Raw genomic sequence first — 22,044 nt, 5'->3', positions numbered from 1 at the left:
CATTTGATAATCTGGGAAAAGTCTGGTTTCCTTAAACTACCAAAGTGTACATCTTTACCTTTCAAACATTAGAACAATGAAAATTCTGGAGTGGTGGAAAACCTCATTATCACAATTCTTTGTGTATTCACTTGTACGTCTCTCTATATCATCAATGATTTGTAGAATATTAAATGCTGTGGATAGATTTTCAAAGAATACGGATCTCTATTTCTTTAGGCATTGACTGACTAACTGAAATGAAATTATAATTCAAAGTCAAAAAATGGAAAAGCTTTTGACTAAATAGCATATGGTGTCCATCAGGCAGTGCAGTGGGTGGAGGGCTGAACTTACAATCAAGAAAACCTGAGCCAAAATACTGCCTCAGATATGTCACCTGGGCGCTTACCTAAAGCAAGTCACTTAACCTTTCTTAGTTTCAGTTTCTTCATCTGTAAAATAGAGGGTAATAATAGCATTTCACAGAGCAGTTTTAAAGATCAAATGAGATAACATATTAAAGAGCTTTGGAAACCTTAAAACTTATAAAATTATTATTATTGTTATCAAGCTCCATATAAAACTTGGATGAAAAAATCTCAGATTATGTGGAAAAAAGTAACTAAAAGGGCGTACACCTGTCATGTATTCTAAGAATATCACAAGCTAAAAGAAAGGTGCCACATAATCTAAAATATTCATTGCTGCACTTATTACATTTTTTGCAAAGAATTAGAAATAAAGATGATGTCGGTTGACTAGGAAATGATTAATCATACTAATACAAACATGTAATTGCATATTAATGTACCATAAAAAATAACCATAAAGAATTCAGAAAAACATGGAAAAACTTAGTGAACTGATACAGAAGAAAGCAAAATAAGGAAAACAATATACATAATGACAACAATGCATGTGCAGTTTTTTTTTCCCCAAAAAAGAATTTAATCTACATAATAATGATGAAAACTGGCTCTAGAAAAAAAACTAAAAAAAGGCATCTCTCTTCCCTTCATTTCAGAGGTAAAGAAGAATTTGTTACAAAGACTAGCTCTAAAGTATGGGATGGGGGAAAGGATATATTCAGAAATAAATGATATATAAAATGAAATTATAATAAATATTTAAAATTTGGTTAGACTCCATACAGACAACATTCTATTTCTGTACAAATTTCATTACCAAAGATTATAAGTCATACTAATGAAAAATATAACAAGATTACTTAACAATGACAACTTGAAAATGTTGATCTTTAGAAGGCTTAAACTGGTTTAAGAATGTGAAACAAAAAGTCAAAAGTGAAATAATAAAATGAAATGGTACTATTAAACAAAGTATTAAAGAACCTTCACTAAAGTTCCATTCCAATGCCTCATGTATGACAGTATTGTTTTTGTTTGATTAATTTTCTCAGCAGAGTATATGTCTGGCAGATATTACTAAGCCAGGCAAATTTCTAGTATAAACTTGGTAATGGATTATATGCTGAGGAATAGTCTTAAGTAAATCTGGAAAAGCTAGTCACCAAGTCAGCCAACAAGTCATTTTTGATAAGAGCAACTCAAGGCAGATTTTAGGAAAACCTAGAAAAACTTAGATGAACTGATGCAAAGCAATAGGAGTAGAACCAGGAGAACACTGTACACAGTAACTGCAGTAATATACACTATGATCCACTGTGAATGATTTTGCTATTCTCAGCAATACAATGATTCAAGACAATTTCAAAGCACTCATAAAATTGTTATCTACCTTCAGAGAAAAAACTGAAAGCTGAATGCATATTGAAGCATACTGTTTTACAGAGCACTTGAAGTTATTAATCTTTTTAATGGTACAGCTTTCTAAATTACAAAAGATATCATAGTATATATATATTAGAAGGCTGGACTTGGAATCAAGAAGATCTGGGTTTGAACTGTTCCTAAGGCACTTAACAGTTCCTTTAAATCACTTAACCTCAGCCTCAATTTTCTTATGTGTAAGAATGGGGATCACAACACTTAACTGACAGAATTTTTGTTGGGATTAAACGAAATAACCTACATAAAGCAATTTGTAAACTTTAAACTACTATAAAATATTGGTTGTTTTATTACTTGATTCCATTCCATCCATCTTAATATGGATGTTGTGAGAATAGCTGTTAGGAATGACTTTTCTAAACCTTCTCTCAAACCTCTTATACCACCTTCTCTGTCTCCAACCTTCTTGGCAGATGACAGTGACTCAAAGTTTCATTAAGAAAATAAAAGCAGTTAGTTTTGGTGATATATTCCTTTAAAGTCTTCCACCAGGAAGCTAAGGCTACAACTCATTAAAACCTACTGGGTATCCGAAGTCCAACACCAATTAGAGCCCTGTAGAAAGACCTAGCCTAAGTAGGAAAGAGCAAGCCCATTTCTCTCCTAACAGGAGTGGAACTGGGTCCAAAAGGGATCGTTATATTTACAGCTTGGGTAAAAACAGGGAAACCCAGTCTCCTTTCTATTTTTCTCTTCTCCACTACTTTATATCTCAAAAGCCTTTGACCTCCTAACCATGAAGATGTGGAGCTTCTCCCCAAGAACAACCTCTCTTCTTGTATCCTTTACCACTTCCCCTTATAATTTATATCGGCAGACAATTGCCCACAATCATCCTCCCTTCTAATTTTCCTTTCTCCCTATTAAACCATTTTCTATTACCTACAAATACAACCAGATTTCCTCTATTCTTAAAAAAAAAATCAAGGCCTGAATCAATTAATTTCAAGATGATATCCTAAATCACTTCTTTTTTTTTTTTCAGAGTCAAAAATCTAAGAAAAAAGATGTCTATACTCACTGCTTCTATTTTCTCTCATTTATTTCTTAACCCCTTGTGTAATCTTGCTTCTAATTTCACTTACTTGAAACTATTCTCCCTAAAATCTCTGCTGTTCAATTGTTTTTTCAGTTGTGTCTGACTCTTCATGACCCTATTTGGGTTTTATTGGCAAAGATACTGGATTAGTTTGTCATTTCCTTCTCCACTTCATATGGCAGATGAGCAAACTGAGGCAAACAGGGTTAAGTGACTTGCCCAGGTCACATAGCTAGTGTTTGAGGCCAGATTTGAATTCAGGAAGATGAGTTTCTGACTAAAAGCCCTATATTCTATCTAGTGTATCAGCTAGCTGCCATCTCTTTAAAATTACTGACAAATCTAAAGGCCTTTTCTCAATCCCTCTCATTTCCAGAAGCATCTGACATTGCTGATCATCCCTTCCTCTAGTACTCTTTTTTCTCTGAATTTTTCTAACTTGGTATCCTTTTATATCTCTACATATCTTAAGTCTCTTTTGCTGAATCATTATCCATATCACATACCCTCAAAACATGACTATAATGACCCTAAGTTTCTGCTCTCTTGTCTTTCATGTTCAGTTATTTATGCAGATGTTTCAGATTTATATTTCTATAGCACTAGTCTAATAGAGTTCCAGTCTCACATCATTAAGTGCCTATTGGATGTTTTCTACAATCATCTCAAAGTCAATCTACCTAAAATTTTATTGTCCCCTTCCCCCACTTCTGAAGTGCCAATTTTTTTTTATCTGTCCTAGTCACTATCTTTCAATCAGTCAGGTCCCCAACTAGGGAGTCATGCTTGAGTACTAGTCTTACCTGGAACACTGAGGATTTAACTAGCTTGCACACGATCATATAATCCAGGATGTGAAAGAAGATCATAGATTTAGGGAAGGAATCATGGGAGATCACTAACTCCCTTATTTTATAGGTAAGGAAACTGAGGTACAAAAGGATTAAGTGATTTGCCCTCATCATGAAACTAGTAAGTATCTGAGATAGGAATTTGAGTTCAAGTCTTAAAAGACAGATAGTGCAGAGGATAGAATAATGGGGCTAGAGTAGGGGAAAACTAAAGAATGAAAATCTGACCTCAAATCCAGCCTCTGGTATTTATTAGTTGTGTGACTTTAGGCAAGTCACTCAACTTCTGTTTCCTCCCAAAGTTATGGTGAAGATCAAATGAGATAATACTAGTAAAGCACTTAGAATAATGCCTGCCACACAGCTGGCACTATGTAAATAATAGCTATTATCATTATTATTATTAAGTCTTTCTAATTCTAAGGTAGACTCTCTAACCGCCATGCCGATGGGATACTTTTTCTTTCCCACTTTCCAAAATAGAAATTTTGTTGTTTTTTAACTAGCTGTAACACAGCTATATTTTTATAGCATTCATAAAATCTACTGCCAAACATCCTTTTATTCTTTATTCATCCCTATTCATTCTCCTATACATTCCTCAAAGTAATTTAAGTTAAGAAGATAACCTAACTATGTGACCTTTTAATACTTTAAAAAATACATAAAAGAGGCTTGATAATAAAGAGCATACGTCAGAGTCAATTATACCTGGGTTCAAGTTCAGTCTTTGAAAATTCTTGCTATAGGATCTTAGGCAAGTTAGTTATCTTCACAGTGCTCTAACACAACTCTTTTAAAATATAAATTGTAGGAGAGGCTAATTTGCATTGGTAGTTTCCTCACTGTGAGTTCTTAACATTAACAAAATAACAAGTCTGCTCTCCCCAAAAAATATTCTAAGTTTTAATTTTAATCTCTCCACTCAAAAAGTACTTTCCAGGTCATCTCTTTTTGTAAGCTCTTCCTACTCCTTCCTTGAAGGGGAATTAGTTTAAAATCAGTTTAACTTTATAGTATTTGCTATACTCTAATATACTAATATACCTAATATACATCAGGTCACAAATAAACTTACAACAGATTCCTCCTAGTTGGCATCCCAGCCTCAAGTTTCTCCCATTTCAGTACTATCCTCCAACTCAGCTGTTAAAGTAAATAAAGTACAGATATGAAGATGGCACTTCTCCCCTAAAACATCCACGAAGAGAAAGGAGTGAGAGAGGAAGAAGAACTAGCAGCAACTTCCTAGTATTTCCAAGATGAAATATAAAATCCTTCTGGCATTTAAAGTTCTCAACAATCTAGTACTTTTCTATTTCTCTTGCCTACTTTTACTTCATCCCCTTTTATGTGTTCCACAACTCAGTGATAATACCTCCTTGTAGTTCCTTGAACACAACAATCCTATTTTCCAACTCTGCCCCTTTTCACTGACTATCCTGTAAGACCCAGAACACTCTTACCTCTATCTTAACTTCTTGAATTCCCCAATTTCCTTTAAGATTTAGCTGAAGTCCCATTCTCTGCTGGCGTGAGGTGGAGGAGTCTTTCCTGGTTCCTTCTAGCATCCTGTTACTGCTAGCCTTCCTCAGATTACCTTCCATTTACTCTGTATATAACTTACATGTATAATTCTTCATATGTTGTTTCCACCATTAGAATTAAATTGCTTAAAGATGAGACCTGTTCTTACCTCTCTTTGTATTCTTACAGCTTAGCAAAGTGCCTAGAAGCTATGGTAAGCATTTAATAAATGCTTGGTGACTGAGTATAATAAACTAGCATCTAAGATTTTTAAGTTGCTACAGAAAGGAACAAAGTAAAAAAAATGGGGGAACTATTAGAAATACAGGATACATATGCAAGTCAGAACATGTCAAATATCTGCCAATAAAAGATTACACTTTTTGGTCAGTGGAGATATCTGAGTAATTTTTTATGTATCATGTAAATTAATCAATGAATAAATATTTATTTAACTGTCCATTATGTACTGTAATACATTGTATTAGGCCCCAAGGATACAAAAAGTAAAAACTTAAATATCCCTGTCCTGAAGGAGCTTATATTATTTTAGAAAAGACAACGTATACTAATTAATATATTCTGGCCCTTTATTTGCTGGTCTATAAAATGACAGGATCAGATTATATAATCTTTAAGGTTTCGTCTAGGGCTAGATAAAATCAGCCAGTTTTCAAACATGGAAGCACAAATTATGAAAGATGACAAAAATACTCCACCTCACAAATAATCAAAGATATTCAATTTGAGGTATCATATCACCACATACTCATTAAATTATCAAAACCAATTAAAACTCAATGTTGGCAGGGTTATGGAAGAACAGGTACATTCATTTATGCGAGCAGACTTAAAAATATAATAAATCTTTTTGGAGAACCCATGGTTGCATATATTAAAGTTACAAAAATCACTTTATGTCTAAGTCTGATTTTTCTTGTGCAGCAAAATAACTGTATGGATATGTATACATAACATATATTGTATTTAACATATACTTTAATATATTTAACATGTATGGGTCTGCCTGCCATCTAGTGGGGGGAAGGAGGGGAAAAGTTGAAAAAAGAGGGTTTTGCAAGGGTCAATGATGAAAAATTACCCATCCATATATCTTGTAAATAAAAAGCTATAATATAAAAAAAGAAATATCCACTTTAACATACCCAGAAAAAAAATAAAGTTACAAAAATCACCTTAGAGCTAATGATTCCATTACTAATATTATATGTGGTAACAAAAACAACCAAAAAGTTATTCTTATTCATACTTTTTCATAGCAATATTATATATAATTGCAAAGAAAATAAAACTTAAAATAAAGGAACTTTTTGGTAAATTATGGTACATTAATAAAAGTGGAAAACTATAATATAAATAAAACTGACAAGTGTGAAACACACAGATAAAACTAGAAATACTATTATAATGCAAAATAACAAAAAAAGCAGAACTAGAAGAATGGAGGATAGACATACCAACTATTACCATATAAAATGAAAATGAATGTTGTGAAATTATAAAGAAAACACTTGGTTCCAAAGATATGTGAACACACATTCTTCTTCTCATAGTAAAGATGGGAATATATAGAACATTACAATGTCAGATTCTTTTCAATGTGCTAATCAGTTTTGCTAAATTGCCTTCTCATTAAAAAAAAAAAAATTGTCCTATAGGATGACTCTGGAAGCAGAGGAGGAAAAGATACATGGAGAGATCTGAATGATATAAATAAAGGGAAAATTATTCTTCTTAAAAAATGAGAAAACAAAAAGTTGATAATTAAAATTACAAATCAACATACAAATTTAAGACTGTGTCCTACAGACTCAGTAACCATACTTATTTAGCAGAATAAGCTAAGCAGGATCTCCCATCCAAAAAACTGTTGGTAAGTAATTTATTATATTGTAGTTTTAAAATCAGAATGTTTACTGATTCAACCTGCCACCATACCAGGCAAGTCATCCTACATGAAGCAGCAAAGCATCCTGAGGGAAAGATGGGAGCCTGGTTAACTGAGTCAAACCAATACCACCAACATTGTCTTGCAGTGAACATGTGTGCACTCGTGTATGTGTGTGTGCATGCACGCACTTACCCTTAATCATAAGACCCTATTGCTCAACAGATATTAGAGTTTAATATAGTTGTTTTAAAGCTAATGCTCACCATGCAAATTAATTATTTTTTATGTCTTCAAAGACTTAATAGAGAAAGTAATCATTTTTAAAAGAAATACATTACAAAGAAGAGGAATTATGAGGAAGACCATAATATATAAGTACACAGAATATCATCCTGTACACTGTGTGTGGTTCTCCCATTTATTAGCTAAATAACATTGGATATCAAGAAAGCAATGGAACTGGATGTGATGAATTTAAGTTTACTACTAGTTCTAAGAGGCCACAATTTTAAATCACATAGAAAAAAATTTATTAATTAGAATCTTTTTCAAGCTTGTTTTGAAATATTTAAATTTTTAAAAAATTAAATGACAGCAAAAGAAACACCAACAACTTAAGTACATTTTGAAATACAAGTTGTTCCAGATAGCAAAGTACAATCAGGAATTAAGGTACTAATTCAGCACATTAACCCATAAAATAAATACTGTCTTTAAAAAACTCTAGAAAACTCCCTATTTGGTATATCTACATATGACTTTCACATTTAATTTATGCACTATCTAAATCCTGCCCACATGCCATTAGTAGATGCTGTGTAACAAGCTTTGTTATATACTGTGTCAATCTGTAATTGCCCCCTGTTGATTCATTCATTGAATAATTGGACAAACAATATATCTTATCCCACTAACTCATTTGTTATGATTAATTCACTCATATTAAGGGAAATAAAAGTTTATTTTTATAACAATTTTTATTTGGAGGCATGATGTACTATTTTAGAGTCATTAAATAGAAAATACTTAAAAGATAGTCATTTCAGAAAAAAAGGGAAAATCAAGCAGGTGAAATTATAATTTCTAGTTGTAATAAGTGTTTATCCTAGGAAAAAAAATTTTTCCTTTTAGCCAAACTTTACAAGGCACTTTAAAAAACTTAAATAAGGATCATAGGTATAACAGTTGAATGATATGGACTGTTCATGGCTATCCTAGTTAAGATTTTTATTTACATTTTAAGGCACTGTGTTTTTTCAACATAAATAGTCATAGGGTAACCAATTGGATATAACATTCATCTTTGTATATTTGCAAGAAATATACTCACAAGCAGAGACTCATTAGCTATGTCCATATTAAATCAACACCTGGAAAAAGAATTGAGTTTTCTCCCCATAAATTCCTTCCAAATGCTTAAAGAAATGAACAAACCTGTCTTCTGTTTTCAAACAAGAAATAGATGTTACTTTTTTTTTTTGAGAAACATAAATATAGGCTTATTTTTTAAAAATTCAATTGAAAAAAAAATTGCTGTTTATAATCCTATACTATTCCAAAGAGGTAAGTCACAATGCACTATTTTCTCTTTGTTTCATTTTCTGCCTTAACTAAAGATATTAAAAGTTACTTTTATTGCAAGTACTCCTTGCAATTCCTATTTCTATTCCTATACTAATTTTTTAAAAATCACCATGAATAATACAGGAGACAGCTTTAGTAAATAAAGAGTAATCAATTAAATAAAGCAACTAAAACAGGTCTTAGAGATATCCAATCCCATAACCTTATTTTTAGGAAAGGAAAACTGAGTCCAAAAAAGTTGAGTGTCTAAAATCATAGAGATAAATGGTAGCAAACTAAGCTCAGATTCAAACCCATATCTCCTGACTTTAAACCCAGCACTCTTTTCACAATTACTAACTTTGAGAAGCAAATCAAGTAAGAATGAAAAACAAGTATTTATTAAGTGCTTTTTTTAAGTGCAAGGCATTTTTGCTGAGGATATAAATACAAAGAATGAAATAATTCCTTACCCTCAAGAAGATTAAAATGACAATATAAATTGTCTCAATATGCCATTGCATAATCTAATTTAGTAACATGTCCACAAAGAAACTGCTATTGATTGTCTTTAAATTTTGCTAAAATTCACAAATCTTTCTCTCCTAAATTATTACATTCATACTTCCCCTTTTATAATTTGTTTTATTTTGACAAACTGAACTCAGATCTAGATTTAAGTATATTTATGGATTCGAAGTAAACGATTAATTTTAAATTCCTTCTGGTGACTAAAAATGTATCTTCTTCCTAAAAGGTAATTTCTTAATAACCTAACTGGCAGTTGGACTAACCACTAACAAACAATGAAATAGAGTAGTTTTTTTTTTTTTTTTAAAGTTTCCCTCTGCACTGTTTTCCTCTTTTTAATGCTACTTCCTGATGTCTATTCCCTTAAAGCTGCTTGAGTTCCCACTAAAGGACTTCATTTTGAGTTTGCATTTGAGCTAGCAAAAATGATTCATTCCTTTTCCAGACTATTCCCCCAACCACTTACTTCACCTACACATCATTTTGATTCTAGTCTGATAACCCAATCCATACTAAAATGATACGTAAAAACTGGCTAGCAGTTTTATGTATTACCCTTTCCTTAAGCCATCTTTGAATTTTAACTGAGGTTTTTTAAACAGAATGTTTTAATGAAGACATAAATAGCCTAATGTAACTGAATGTGTGGCTAATCTTGGACCAAGATTCTTTATCCCAGTTTATTTGTATCTTTGTTTCTGATTTTGTAAAATAGGTATCAAAAGATTTAGATCTAGAAACTGTCTTCCTCACAGACCATACAGTCTAAAACCTTTATTTTAAAGAGGAGGAAAATAAAACCTAGGGAAGTTAAGTAACTTGTCTAAAAGAGGCAGAGCTAGGATTTATACTCAGGTCCTTTAACTCCAAATATGGACATTCAAGCTATACAATAGTACCAGTGAGGTAGGATAAACGACTTTATGATTCCTGAGAGGATAAAATAAAATCAGTAAAAATTTATATAAATACTAAGGATTTATTATTAGTACTTCCTAAAAGTAACTCAAATAATTAGCATTTCAGGCATGTAGCGGGTTACACATATTTTGAGAGTAGACCTCTGATTGCCACTGTGACATCTTCCATAAGTTACAAGTAGCAGTCCTAGTTTCCTGAAATAAGCAGGAAAAAAGAAACAGTAATTTGAACTGGCTTGTATTTACCAGTAGTTTAAATGAATCAAATGGAAGTAATCAATATATTTAAATACTCTCAAAATACTTATGGAATCAAATTATCTTATGACTGCAAATCTAAAATGACAATGCATGACTGTCATAGACCCATTACAGCATTACTTACTGAAACTGTAGGTAGCTATAGTGAAATACTTGGTTGAAACTATTAGCTAAAATAGAACTACTCAATTATGTAAGGATTTCATTTATTCAAATCATCATTTATTTCCTTTTAGAACAGTTATCAAAACTCATTCCAGAGAACTGATGAAATATGCTACCTACTAATTAGTCAGAAAGGTAATAGAATAAATATAAAAAATAAGATATACATTTTTAATAAAGATTTTTTTTCCCTCAAAGATGTGTGTGTGTGAGGAGTGAAAAGGAAAGAAACTGTTACTTTTAAAAATAAAATTTTAAAATGCAAATAGACCCTTTTTTCTCATAGTCAAGAAGTGGTTTTTCTTCCACTCCAATAACCTACTACTCATACAAATACCAAATCTACTTTTTTTCTTTTGTAATATCACTTTGTCATTAGGCCTTTACCTCAACAAATTTGTTCATTAATTATTTCATATTTCTATACTCTAAACAAGGAAAAAGCCAACCTTACCATTCTACCATAATTACTTTCAGCTCTTTGTTTTTTTCTTATCACTAGGAAAGATACTGTCAAAGTTATGTAGCGAATCTTCATTATCTACATAAACACTTTTTTTCTATTACTAGGAGTGATACTCTCAAAGTTATGTAGCTAATCTTCATTATTAACTAAACAATGATCAATAAAATTCTAAAAATATAGTTAAAAAACACATCATACAATTGTGCTTATATGGTTTTATGGTTATTTTGCTTTTTATCACCAAATCTTTCTCCACCATTTCTTGTTCAAAATTCTGAACCATTTCTTCTTTGATCATTTCTTATTTTCATTTATTTTCTTTTTTACTACTCTCTTCTTAAGTGTCTCCCATTTAGCAGGTCCTAAAATTTGCTAACAAAATAATATCTATTGTCACTTTGCTCTGATTACTTCTTCCCATTTGAAAATTTCTTATTAATCTTTTTTTTTTTAAACATCATGGAATGACTTGGTAGCCTTCAAACCAATGCACCATTATTGCTTATAATATCTGAACAGACTAGTTTAAATACTAAAAAAAAAAACCCTGAAATATTTTAAACCATTTAAATATATCAAAGATTTTAAAAATTGGTTTCTCTCAATTGTCTTTGGAAAATCTAAAACTTTTATTCACATAACTAAAATTTACATGAATAGGAAATTTAATCTTCAAACTTCATTAATTGACCACAGATAAAATACAACATCAATTTGATTATAGCTCAACAACAACAGCATATATGTTAACATTGTTCTTTTTAGAACAATTCAGTTTTGTTTTTCCATTTAGAATGATAATTTTTTCATAATACTGATTAGTTTATAAGAAATTAATTTAAATCTGCATATTGATCACCTACAGAGCGTATTTTAATTTTCAAAATAAGTGAATTCTGTTAAACAGGTATACTTCTGTGTGAGCTAAAAGAGCACAAATATCTATTTCAATTTATAACATTCTCTAGAAAGATAAACTATAGGCAAGGCTCTCTGAAAACTTTAAAGCACTGATTGTATATGAGTTGCTATAATTATTAGAAATGTTCCTCCAATGACTAAATGACTAAATAGTGAGGCAAAAAATCAACTTAAAATAGGGATAAGTTACTTGCAAGTAACAACTTCCAAAAATGGTTATAAGAATCATATGAGGCAATGTAGATAAAGCACTTTGTAAATCTTAAAGCCTACATAAAAGTAAACTACTATTATTTCCTAAAATCAATTGTTCAAATTATTTTTCCATTATTTAAAGATAGATACTTCATGGCAATCCACTAAGACTTTGTGAACAAATTTATAAAACTTGAAGACTTTTTTGATCTACTTTCTCAAAACAACCTTGATATTATATTGGGTGATGAACATTAGGAATTATTTCCCAATTTTCTACACTGAAAAAAACAACCTAAAGGTTAGTGAGTGTGAATAGCTACTGAATATGGATATAGAAGCTCTGCCTCTTTTAGAATGCATTTTATTGTCTTATTTCTTAACTACAATGTAACTGATGAAACATATATGCAGTGCTAAAATCCTATAGTGAATTTCAATGTATACTGAGTTTAATGCTAGTTAAATTAAGGCTTTTTTTTTTTTTTTGGTTTGTGTTTTTTGCATTAAACTAAAATATTTCAAAATCAAAGTTCCTTCTATTTGTTAAATATACATTAGCTAAAATATCAAAATATTAGAAATTTTGGGAGATAATTTGGTACAAAAAACTCAGCCTTTATTAAAATAACATGGCTTCTAAAAACATTCCTTTATATATATATCTGGTGACTAAGAATTATAGTATTATTAAAACTAGGTGTAAATAAACATAGCATACCATACAAGCAGAAAGAGGGCTAGTTCAGTACAAGAAATGTTTTTTTAAATTGCCAAACCAGTTCCACTTTTAACAAAATTAATTGACAAAACTTAAATCTTAACCTACTTACCCAATTTTTGTCTTCTCCTTTAACTTGGTTGAGGAACAAGTTTTTGTTTTCTTGCTTTCCTTATCTTTTGGCTTAGATTTCATTCTTCTACCTTTTTTTTCCTCCTTTCCTTCAGCTGAAACACTGGGAAAGTTTTCAGGGCTCATTACTCGAGGAATGTTTCGTTCCCCTCGTTCCTTTGCTTTCGCTATTGCCTCAGATATAATACGATTAGCCTTTTCCTGCTTGCTTTCTGATTCCACCTTTCTTTTCTGCTTCTTTTCAGAAATGGCTCTCACCTGGGTATTCTGTAACTTAGCATATGTCCCAGAACCTTCAGTTTTCTTAGAAGAAGGAGGCTGAAAAAACAAAACAATCTATTTTACAGAAGTACATTTAAAAGTGAAGTACATCTAAAGTCATTCTCATAAACATTTGGAACTAGAAAATTCTGCTTACCTAGTAAAGTTGAATTACATAAGCAAATATGTAAGTGAAGTAAACAAAGCTAAGAACACAGACATTTTGTTTGACCAAAAAGTACAGTAGATTCAAAACAAACAGAATTGTGACTTTTAAATTAGTATTGATTGCATACCCAAAGCAAAAAACAAAACCCCCAACCAACAAGATGGAACAGATTCATTGAAATTTTCATAGCATTCTTGGCCACTTCTGTAAATGACTATGTCAAATCATAATCTTGTAAATATTTTGGTGCATTTAAAATAAAACTCTTTCCCCTCCTTTCTGAATTTATAGGCTACAAAACTAATAAGTATGTAAATTATTATCCAAATTTAGATATATTAGTTGTAAAATTAGTGAATTTTAAAAAATCTCTATATTATAAATAAGCACAATCTGAGATCATTTCTGTATATGTATAATCTCAAATACATACAGTTCCTTGCATAAAATTGAGAAACTTTTAGCTCTTCTATGAGTTGAACTGCTCATTTTTTTCCCTATTCAAACAATTGTAGAGAAAATTAATTCTAATAGTTCTACATTAAAAATACTAATGTTTTTGAAATATTAAAGGTAAATACAAGGCAAATTTTTAAAAAGGAATGGAAAGAATTTCTTATTCAAAACACATGCACACAAATACAGAACAGATCACAGTTTTGCTATTTTCTCACCCGTAAACATGCCTCTGACTACAGCAAAGGGAAAAACCACCAGGAATTTCCAAACACATTTTCAGACAAAATCTAGTATACTTCACTGGATACATTTTCTATAGTGCCTCATCAAAGGTTTCACAGCAGTGCTGCAGCACTTGGAAAAGGAGGCAGGGTTTAGGCTCACTCACTAAATGCCACCTTAAGGCCTACAGGCTATAACAAATAACCAAGACTCGAGAAAACAGCAACAAGCTCAAGATGGCGATGCAGTACGACTCCCGCAGCAGCAGCCAGTAATAAGGAAGGTTATTCAATCCCATTAGCCTTTTAGCCCAAAGAACCCCTCCTCCTCCCACTCATTCAGGCTTTCACTTACCCTTCCTCTTGGCCTCTTCACTGAAGACATTTTTGGCGTCAGACAAAGGCTTGCCCTCTGCTTTTTCACCACCCCAGGCAGTGCTCAAGAGAAAAGCATTGAAAGAAGATTCCTAAATGGCCTATTTAGCAAGCTGCAACCAAGATATGAACAACCCTCCACAAATACACATTGTGATTTATCAACATATTTCTTCCCTGACAAGTATATATTCACTGTTTAGCCTACTCAGGTATGACAAAGACTATCAACCTCTCCTAAAAAGCTGAGTTTCCACAAAAGCTGTAAGCAGATAGCCAGATTCCAACAAAGCACGGAAAGAAATGAATGCACAAAGCATCAAAATGCATCAGCATGAATATTAGAGATGTCGTTAAAAAAATACTGACTCCTTCTGCAGAAGTAGGCCAGCAGATGGTGCTACCAGTTATTATTCCATTAGACTCTGCAATTTAACCCCCAATGGACTGCTCTTCCCTACATGTGGCAGAGTTGTTAACTCTTACTCTGCCACTTCACTCCTCCTGTAAATTTTTTAATGTGGAAGAAAACACTGACAATTAAAAAAAATTATAAAAATAAAAACTATGATATGGCCTAACATGCTATATATACATATGTATACATACAAACATGTATATCTATCTATATATACAATAGAGATTTCTATAAAATTTCTAGCAAAGAAGATACAAAATTATTTATGATATAAAAATACCTAAAGTATTATGATGATCAATGAGTTAAAAGGATTGGTCCAGGAAATGGTCACATAATAAGTTGGAGCTCTTTCTCAAAAAATAAGAAAAATATTGTAGGTTCTTTTTTTAAAATGTGTTATACTTTAAATTGTAAAAAGAAAAAAATCATTACTACAGGCATCTATATTTAAATTCACAGATATAAATTTAATTTCAGCTTAACACTCCATTAAAAAGAATCAAATACAAAGCCCTTCTATCTCAGTGCAGATTTTTAATTAAAAAAGTATTTACTTAACATTTTTTAATTTGAAGATCAATAAATTTATTTTGTTATTGAAAAATCACAACAAATTCACTTGTTTCTTTATACTACTCAGCAAATAATGTTTAGTGTTAAGCTTTTCAAGTTTACTTTTTAAATTTGTTTTCTTAAAAGGTTGTTTATTGTGGCAATAAATTATAAATGCTAAATGTAAAAACATCACATCTAATTTTAAAAAATTTATCAAAGCACCTACTGTGTGCCAGGTGCACTGCGTTAGAATCTGAAAATATCTTTCATCATTTTGGAAGTGTTTTCACATAAAATACATCACTAAAATTGTTAAAAAACAAACAAACAAACAAATAACAACAACAAAAAAAAACCTAACTCAATTTGGACTATTTATAGAAAACATTGATAAAGCAGCACTGGCACAGTCCAGAAAACTCCCTATTTGCATAATAGCCTAAGTTGGAATATACCCAATTTATTTTTTGATGAAAAAAAAGTTCCTGGGCATGACATTTCATGAATTTTCTTGTGTAACTAGTGATTGTATTCATAAATATTAGTTCTGGATTGATTGAATATGGTACTTAATAAAACCTTTTTTTTTTTTTTTATTACCCTCTTCATTCTCTCTTCTCATCATGGCTTTCCCCTTAGTCTCACATTAAAAAAACAAAAAAACAAAACCCTTTCCAACTCCCATTTCTCCAAATCAATGGGAAAAATGTTTTAATTCTCTACTAATGAACCTCAGTCCCATGCTAATTTTGAGAATATCATACTTATATTTACTAACTACTTCCTTCATTTATCTTCAGTCTATTCATCTTTCCTACTCAATATATTCTTCCACAGACAGACCTACTTTCTCATAAATTCCCTTTTTTCTGTTAAAGATATTACCATTCTTACAGTCAAGTCAAATTTGTAAACTTGAAATCATCCCATGCCTCTTTTTCAATCATTTCTCCCTTTACACCATTAGATGTCAAAGCTTGTCAAAATGACAATCACTTTACAAACATCCCTTGCACCATTCCCTTCTCTTTTGAGAAACAGATATAGGTACCACCCCAAGTCAGTTTCTTATCACTAACCATAGCCACAAGCTCCTAAAATGCATCTTCCCTAACATCTTCTCTACATAACTTTTGGAATAATCATCCTAAAGCACACGTCTGGTCATGTCACTTCCATGTTCAAAAACTTTCTGTCAGTCAGTCAGTTATAAGCATAAGTAAGGGTTTACTATTTGTCAAGCACAATGCTAACACAAAATATAAAAGTAAAAAAAAAAAAACCCTTCCTTCACATGAAAAATAACTATAAGCGCGCGCGCACACACACACACACACACAGCAGATGTACAGAATAAATGGAAAATGGAAAGCAATATCAGAAAAATGTCTCTTCCCATCTTATCCCATCTTCCCAGGACAGAGAGAAAGAATAAGAAAAGCCTCTTGCAGAAATTGAGATTTTAGGTGAGATCCAAAAAAAGTCAGAGAAATCAGAAAACAAAAGTGATAAGGAAGTATTTAAGGTACTGAGTTAAAAAGGAGGGCCAGTATCACATTATCACAGATTAAGAAGAATAAAGAATAAAAAAGAATGGAAAAGTAGGGAAAATGTGAAGGTCTTTTTACATGACAAACAACATTTTATATTTGACTCTAAAGATAATGGAAAACCACTGGAGTTTACTGAGAAGAGGAGACAATCCAATATTGCAGGAAAATCATTTTGGCATAAATGGAGGACAGATTGGAATGGGAAAAGCTTGAAGTAGGATGGCCAATCAGAAGGCTCTTCAATAAAAAAAGGCATGAAGTAAATGATGGCCCTGAACCAGACTGTTAATTGTGTAAGTAAAAAGAAGAGGATATATATAAAACATGTGATAAAGGTAGAAACAACAAAGCTTGGAAAAAGGCTGGATATGTGGGGTGAGGGTGAGGAGCTGAGGATGACACCAAAGTTATGAGATTAGATGACAGGGAAGATGGTGGGGCCTTTGGCAATAATAGAAAAGGTGAGAAAAGAAAGGATTTTGGCTTGGAGGGAATACAAGGTCTTCAGCACGATATTTAAAACTTTTCACAACTTAATTCCAACCTACCTTTTTGGGAGTTAACTGAATGCTCTCTCCCATGCACTCCTCTCCTTACCTCTAATTCTTAGAATCCTTAGCTTTCAAGACTCAAAATATCAGAAGAGCTACCTGATTGGGATGCCACCCAGCTCTCACATACCTACTCTAATAAGCCCATTAATGTTTGTACTAAACTAAATAATGACCAAGAAATCCAATAAAAAATTAAAGTATGTAACTTCTACCCCAGAATTACACAAAAAGTCAACTGTCCATGGGCAATAGGAAGGGGGTGGAACAAGGGGGTGGCACTCCTGTCACCAAAGTTAGTACCATTACAGGGAAGACTCCCAGTGCAACCAGAGGCTGGACAAATATAACTTGTAAGGCTGTGTTTAGAAGCAGAAAGAATGGAGGGATATTTTGAAAAAAGCCCTAGAGAGTAGCAGCTAGGGCAGTGACCAGCATGGTGCTATATCACTTAGATTTTGATAGCTCAAATATAGAAGCTCTATGAATCCTAACACTTTGTCCTGAAAGTCCAAGGAGGACCTTGAAGATCCAGGGCCTGGAACATTAAAAATTTAGGTGGTCCTAACTCTAGGATATGAAGGTCAGTTCAGGAACCTAGGGGGCCAATAGCAAGAATAAAAAGAGTTAATGATACATCTAAAAAGGGAGCAAGAATGAAATGTGAAGAAACCCAGGAGACCCAAAGCAAAAACAAGTTGGGTCAATTATGCCACCTAAAAAAGAAGTAGGGAATGGAGTATGGCCTTGACACAAAACCATAGTTCAGGAATTAGAACTGAAGAGACGATTTTAAAAAAATAAAACAACTAGTATTAAAAATTTTTACAAGTCTAGAAATCTTCCAAAGAAAATAACTCCCTAACAATTTCAAGTCATTGAGCAAAAGCAAGCTAAAAAATATGAGGAATTTTTTACTGGGAGCACTGATTTAGCTGCACTCCCATAATTTTGCTGGAAATGTCTCACTCAAACCACCAAACTTGCTCTCAGCCAAATCTCCACAGTTACCATTGAAAGGAATTGTGGAAAAAAGGCCTACCTCTCTCATCACCACTAGCAACAACTATGTACCAGCTACTGGCAACAGGCAGATAAATACCAATACTTTGAGACTACTGATCCAATTTGTAGGACAATTCTTTTGTGTAGAAAAGATTAGCAATCCCTACCATCTCTCACTTACATACAATTTAAAAACCAGTGTAACTAACAAGGAGGGCATTCAAGGGAAAAATGGGAGACAGTGTATGCCCATCACATCCTTGATCGCAACTGCCCTTAAACCTTATTGGAGATTCTGGACCCTAAATCCAAGAATCTTAGGACCATCCATGCTTTCAGCTCAAAACCTTCAGATGTCATGCATTAGAAGCATACCCTATAGAAATATAACCTGCCAACTGCTCTTCAAAGTGCTACAGTCATATCTATTGAAGACTAAGAAAAGAAAATCCTTGTTCTCAAAAGCCTAAAAAAAACCAACAACCTGGTAAATGGTTAAATAACAGAAATGGATATGATTTTATCAATAAGAATTACATTAAAGGAAGGGTATTAACTTCTGCTTTGCTACTGTGCCCTTAGGATTATGGGACCTTTCCATCTGACTTTTAGCTAGAACCTTCTCTATGTGTTGTCAACCCCACTAAAATGTGAGCTCCTTGAGAAAAGAAATTATCTAGCTTTTCTATTTCCATCCCCAGCACTTAGCACAGTGTTTTGTAAATCATAAAAGTTTCACTCATTATTCATTAGAGATTCAAAGAGGGGGAAAGGATATTACCAGGATTATATAAACACATAAAAGAAATTAAGTAAGAATTTTTTAAAATGGAGGTAATTAAGAAAAGGAAGGAAATAGAATAATGATTTTAGAAGAAATATCAGGAAACTTTATCCAAGAAGGGCATCCCTGAAAATTAGAACAGACCAAATAGCAATCAGTGAATTCACAAAACAAGAAATTATTAGAACAAATTCAGAGGCAGAAACAAAAGGAAACAAAAAAAGTCCGCTATCTAAAATGAAAAGTAACAGTTTGAGAAATAATCAAAGAATCACAAGACTCCCTGAAAATTTAATTGCAAAAACATACCCTGAACATTATATTTCAAGAATTCATAATGAAAACTACCTTGATCTATTAGAACCAGAAGACAAAGTAAATAGCAAGAATCCACTGATCAATTCCTGAAAGAAATCCCCCCTCCCCCAAAAGTCCCAGAAGTATCACAGCCAAAATTCAGGATTGCCACATCAAAGAAAAAATACTGCAAACATAAAAGAAACAGTTCAAGTAGAAATTACAGCAAATTATAGAAAACCGTCTTTACTAAGTAAGAGATCTTAGTATGTAACATTCTCAAAATATAAAGACTTACAACTAAGAATCAACCCACAGCAAAATTGGCAATGTAAAATAATTTTTAGTAAAAATTTAGATATTTAACTGAAGAGGGAAAATTATTCATTAAGCACCTACTGTATGCCAAGCACAAGTTAAATGCTTTGCAAAAAATATCTCATTTGATCTTCACAACAATCCTGCAGTTTACCCACTTGATGGGTATCCTTAACACCATTGGACAACTGAAGAAACTAGCAAAAAGAGGTTAAATGATTAGCTCAGGTACTTAAAGCCAGGAAGTATCTGAGGCCACATTTGAAATCAGATCCTCTTAATTCCAGGACCAGTACTCTCTGGTTATCTAGCTCCTTAAGGAAATAAAAGACTTTCACAGTATTTCTGTTAAAAGCTCAGAGCTGAAAATATAAGTAAACATGAGAGTCCAGAGAAACCTAGAAAGGTAAATTTTTGGAGCAATTGGAAAGAATCATTTGATGGCATTGTGCTAACATTCTAATAGAAGGAGAAGAAACACCCGTTCTTTCAGAACTTTAATGCCTTCATAGCTTATTGAAGGAATTAAATGAAAAATGAATGGTTTTGTTCTAAAGGGAGAAGTGGGGAAAAGAAAAGGAGAGTGAAAAAAGGATTACAATAATGCAAAAAGGAGGAACTGGAGGAAGAACTACCATTTCTAATAATTAGGGTCCAAGAGAAGAGGAATATACAAACAAACATGGAGAAATAAGTTAGGAAAGCATCTTTTTTTTTTTTTTTTTTAAGATGGGAGGGGAAAAGGGAGGGGCAGCTGAACTACATACTCGTGAAACAAAGGAAGAGTTGAACATACACAAATACAAAGTCAAGAAAAACATCAGAGATAAGGAAAGGAATTAAGAGGGAAGATAATACTAAGCTGGAGAAACAGTGACAAACTTCCTGATCCTGAAATAAAGGCTTAACAGTGAGAATAAAGAAAAATAAAGAAAATAAAGAAAAAAGAAAGGCCTAAGGGATGTCTTAAATTGCCTCTTGGATAACTGGAGAACTAGTGAACAAACTGTGGTATAAATAACCATGTAACAGAATATTTTTGGAAAAGAGAGACCTCAGCAGAACCAGATAGAATAGTTTATGCGACAACACTGCAAAGAAAAATGATTTTGAAAAGTTTAAGAACTTTGATCTAATGACTAAATATGATGAAGTGTGTTTACCCATGTCCTGAAAGAGAAGTGATAAATAGTAGATGCAGAAATATATGTGCTTATATATTATATAATCTTTTTTCTTTTGGTTTTAATTGGGGGAAGGGGCTTGAGGGAGTAACAATAGATACTCCCTCCCCCCAAAAAGAGGAGCATTGTAACAGAAGTTCATTCAGAAAAAAGCAGACAAGAAAGATAATTTTTAAAATAATATGTAGAATCATGTAAACTTCTTTATAAAAATGCTAAGTAAGTATCAAATAACAAAACGAACAGAAATCCTGATTATATCTCAATAGATGCAGAAAATGCTTTTGACAAAATACAGCATCCATTCTTATTAAAAACACCAAGGAAGAAAGGAATAAATGGTCTTCTACTTAAAATGATAAGTAGTATCTATCTAAAAGCAGGAGGAAGCATTATCTATAATAGGGATAAGCTAGAAACCTTCCCAAATAAGATCAAAGGTGAAATAAAGATGTACATTATCACTTTTACTATTCCATGTTGTAGTAGAAATGTTAGCTATACAATGATCCAAATCTACTCTGAAGGACTTATGATAAAAAACATTATCCATACCCAGAGAAAGAATTGATTGTGTCAGAATAGAGACTGACGCATCCTTTTTTTTTTTTTTTTAATTTATTTTTCTAGAGGTTTCTTTTGGTGGAGGGGATGGAACTGTGGGGCTGGGAAGATCCATGATTTCTTTCACATGTCTTTTTTGGAAATGTTTTATATAACTTCATATGTGCCTTCTCAATGGTAGGGGTGAGGGAGAAGAGGAAAGGAGAGAATCTGGAACTCAAACTTTTTTTAAAACATGCGTAATTCTTCTATACATATTTCCATATTTATCATGCTGCACAAGAAAAATCAGATCAAAAAAGAAAAAAAATTAGAAAGAAAAAACAAACC

The 22,044-nt window shown here is 32.3% G+C and overlaps 1 protein-coding gene across 15 annotated transcripts in view; it reads right to left on the bottom strand.

Annotated features, from left to right (window-relative positions):
• CHD9 (chromodomain helicase DNA binding protein 9) overlaps window positions 1-22,044 on the bottom strand; it is a 250,227-nt gene that overhangs the window by 111,721 nt on the left and 116,462 nt on the right. For 11 of the 15 annotated variants that reach the window (XM_031954497.1, XM_031954491.1, XM_031954498.1 and 8 more), the window contains one exon: window positions 12,978-13,315. In XM_031954497.1, the coding sequence (XP_031810357.1) occupies window positions 12,978-13,315 (338 nt within the window). Of the gene's footprint in view, window positions 1-12,977; window positions 13,316-14,101; window positions 14,403-14,462; window positions 14,901-22,044 lie in introns of those variants that run through there. The other 4 variants (XM_023494198.2, XM_023494199.2, XM_023494197.2 and 1 more) reach the window with 3 other exon arrangements.

This window comes from Sarcophilus harrisii, chromosome 2, assembly GCF_902635505.1.
Source record: "Sarcophilus harrisii chromosome 2, mSarHar1.11, whole genome shotgun sequence".
Taxonomy (NCBI): domain Eukaryota; kingdom Metazoa; phylum Chordata; class Mammalia; order Dasyuromorphia; family Dasyuridae; genus Sarcophilus; species Sarcophilus harrisii.
Note: the sequence above shows the minus strand (reverse complement) of the source record. Positions and strands in the feature narration are given on the sequence as shown.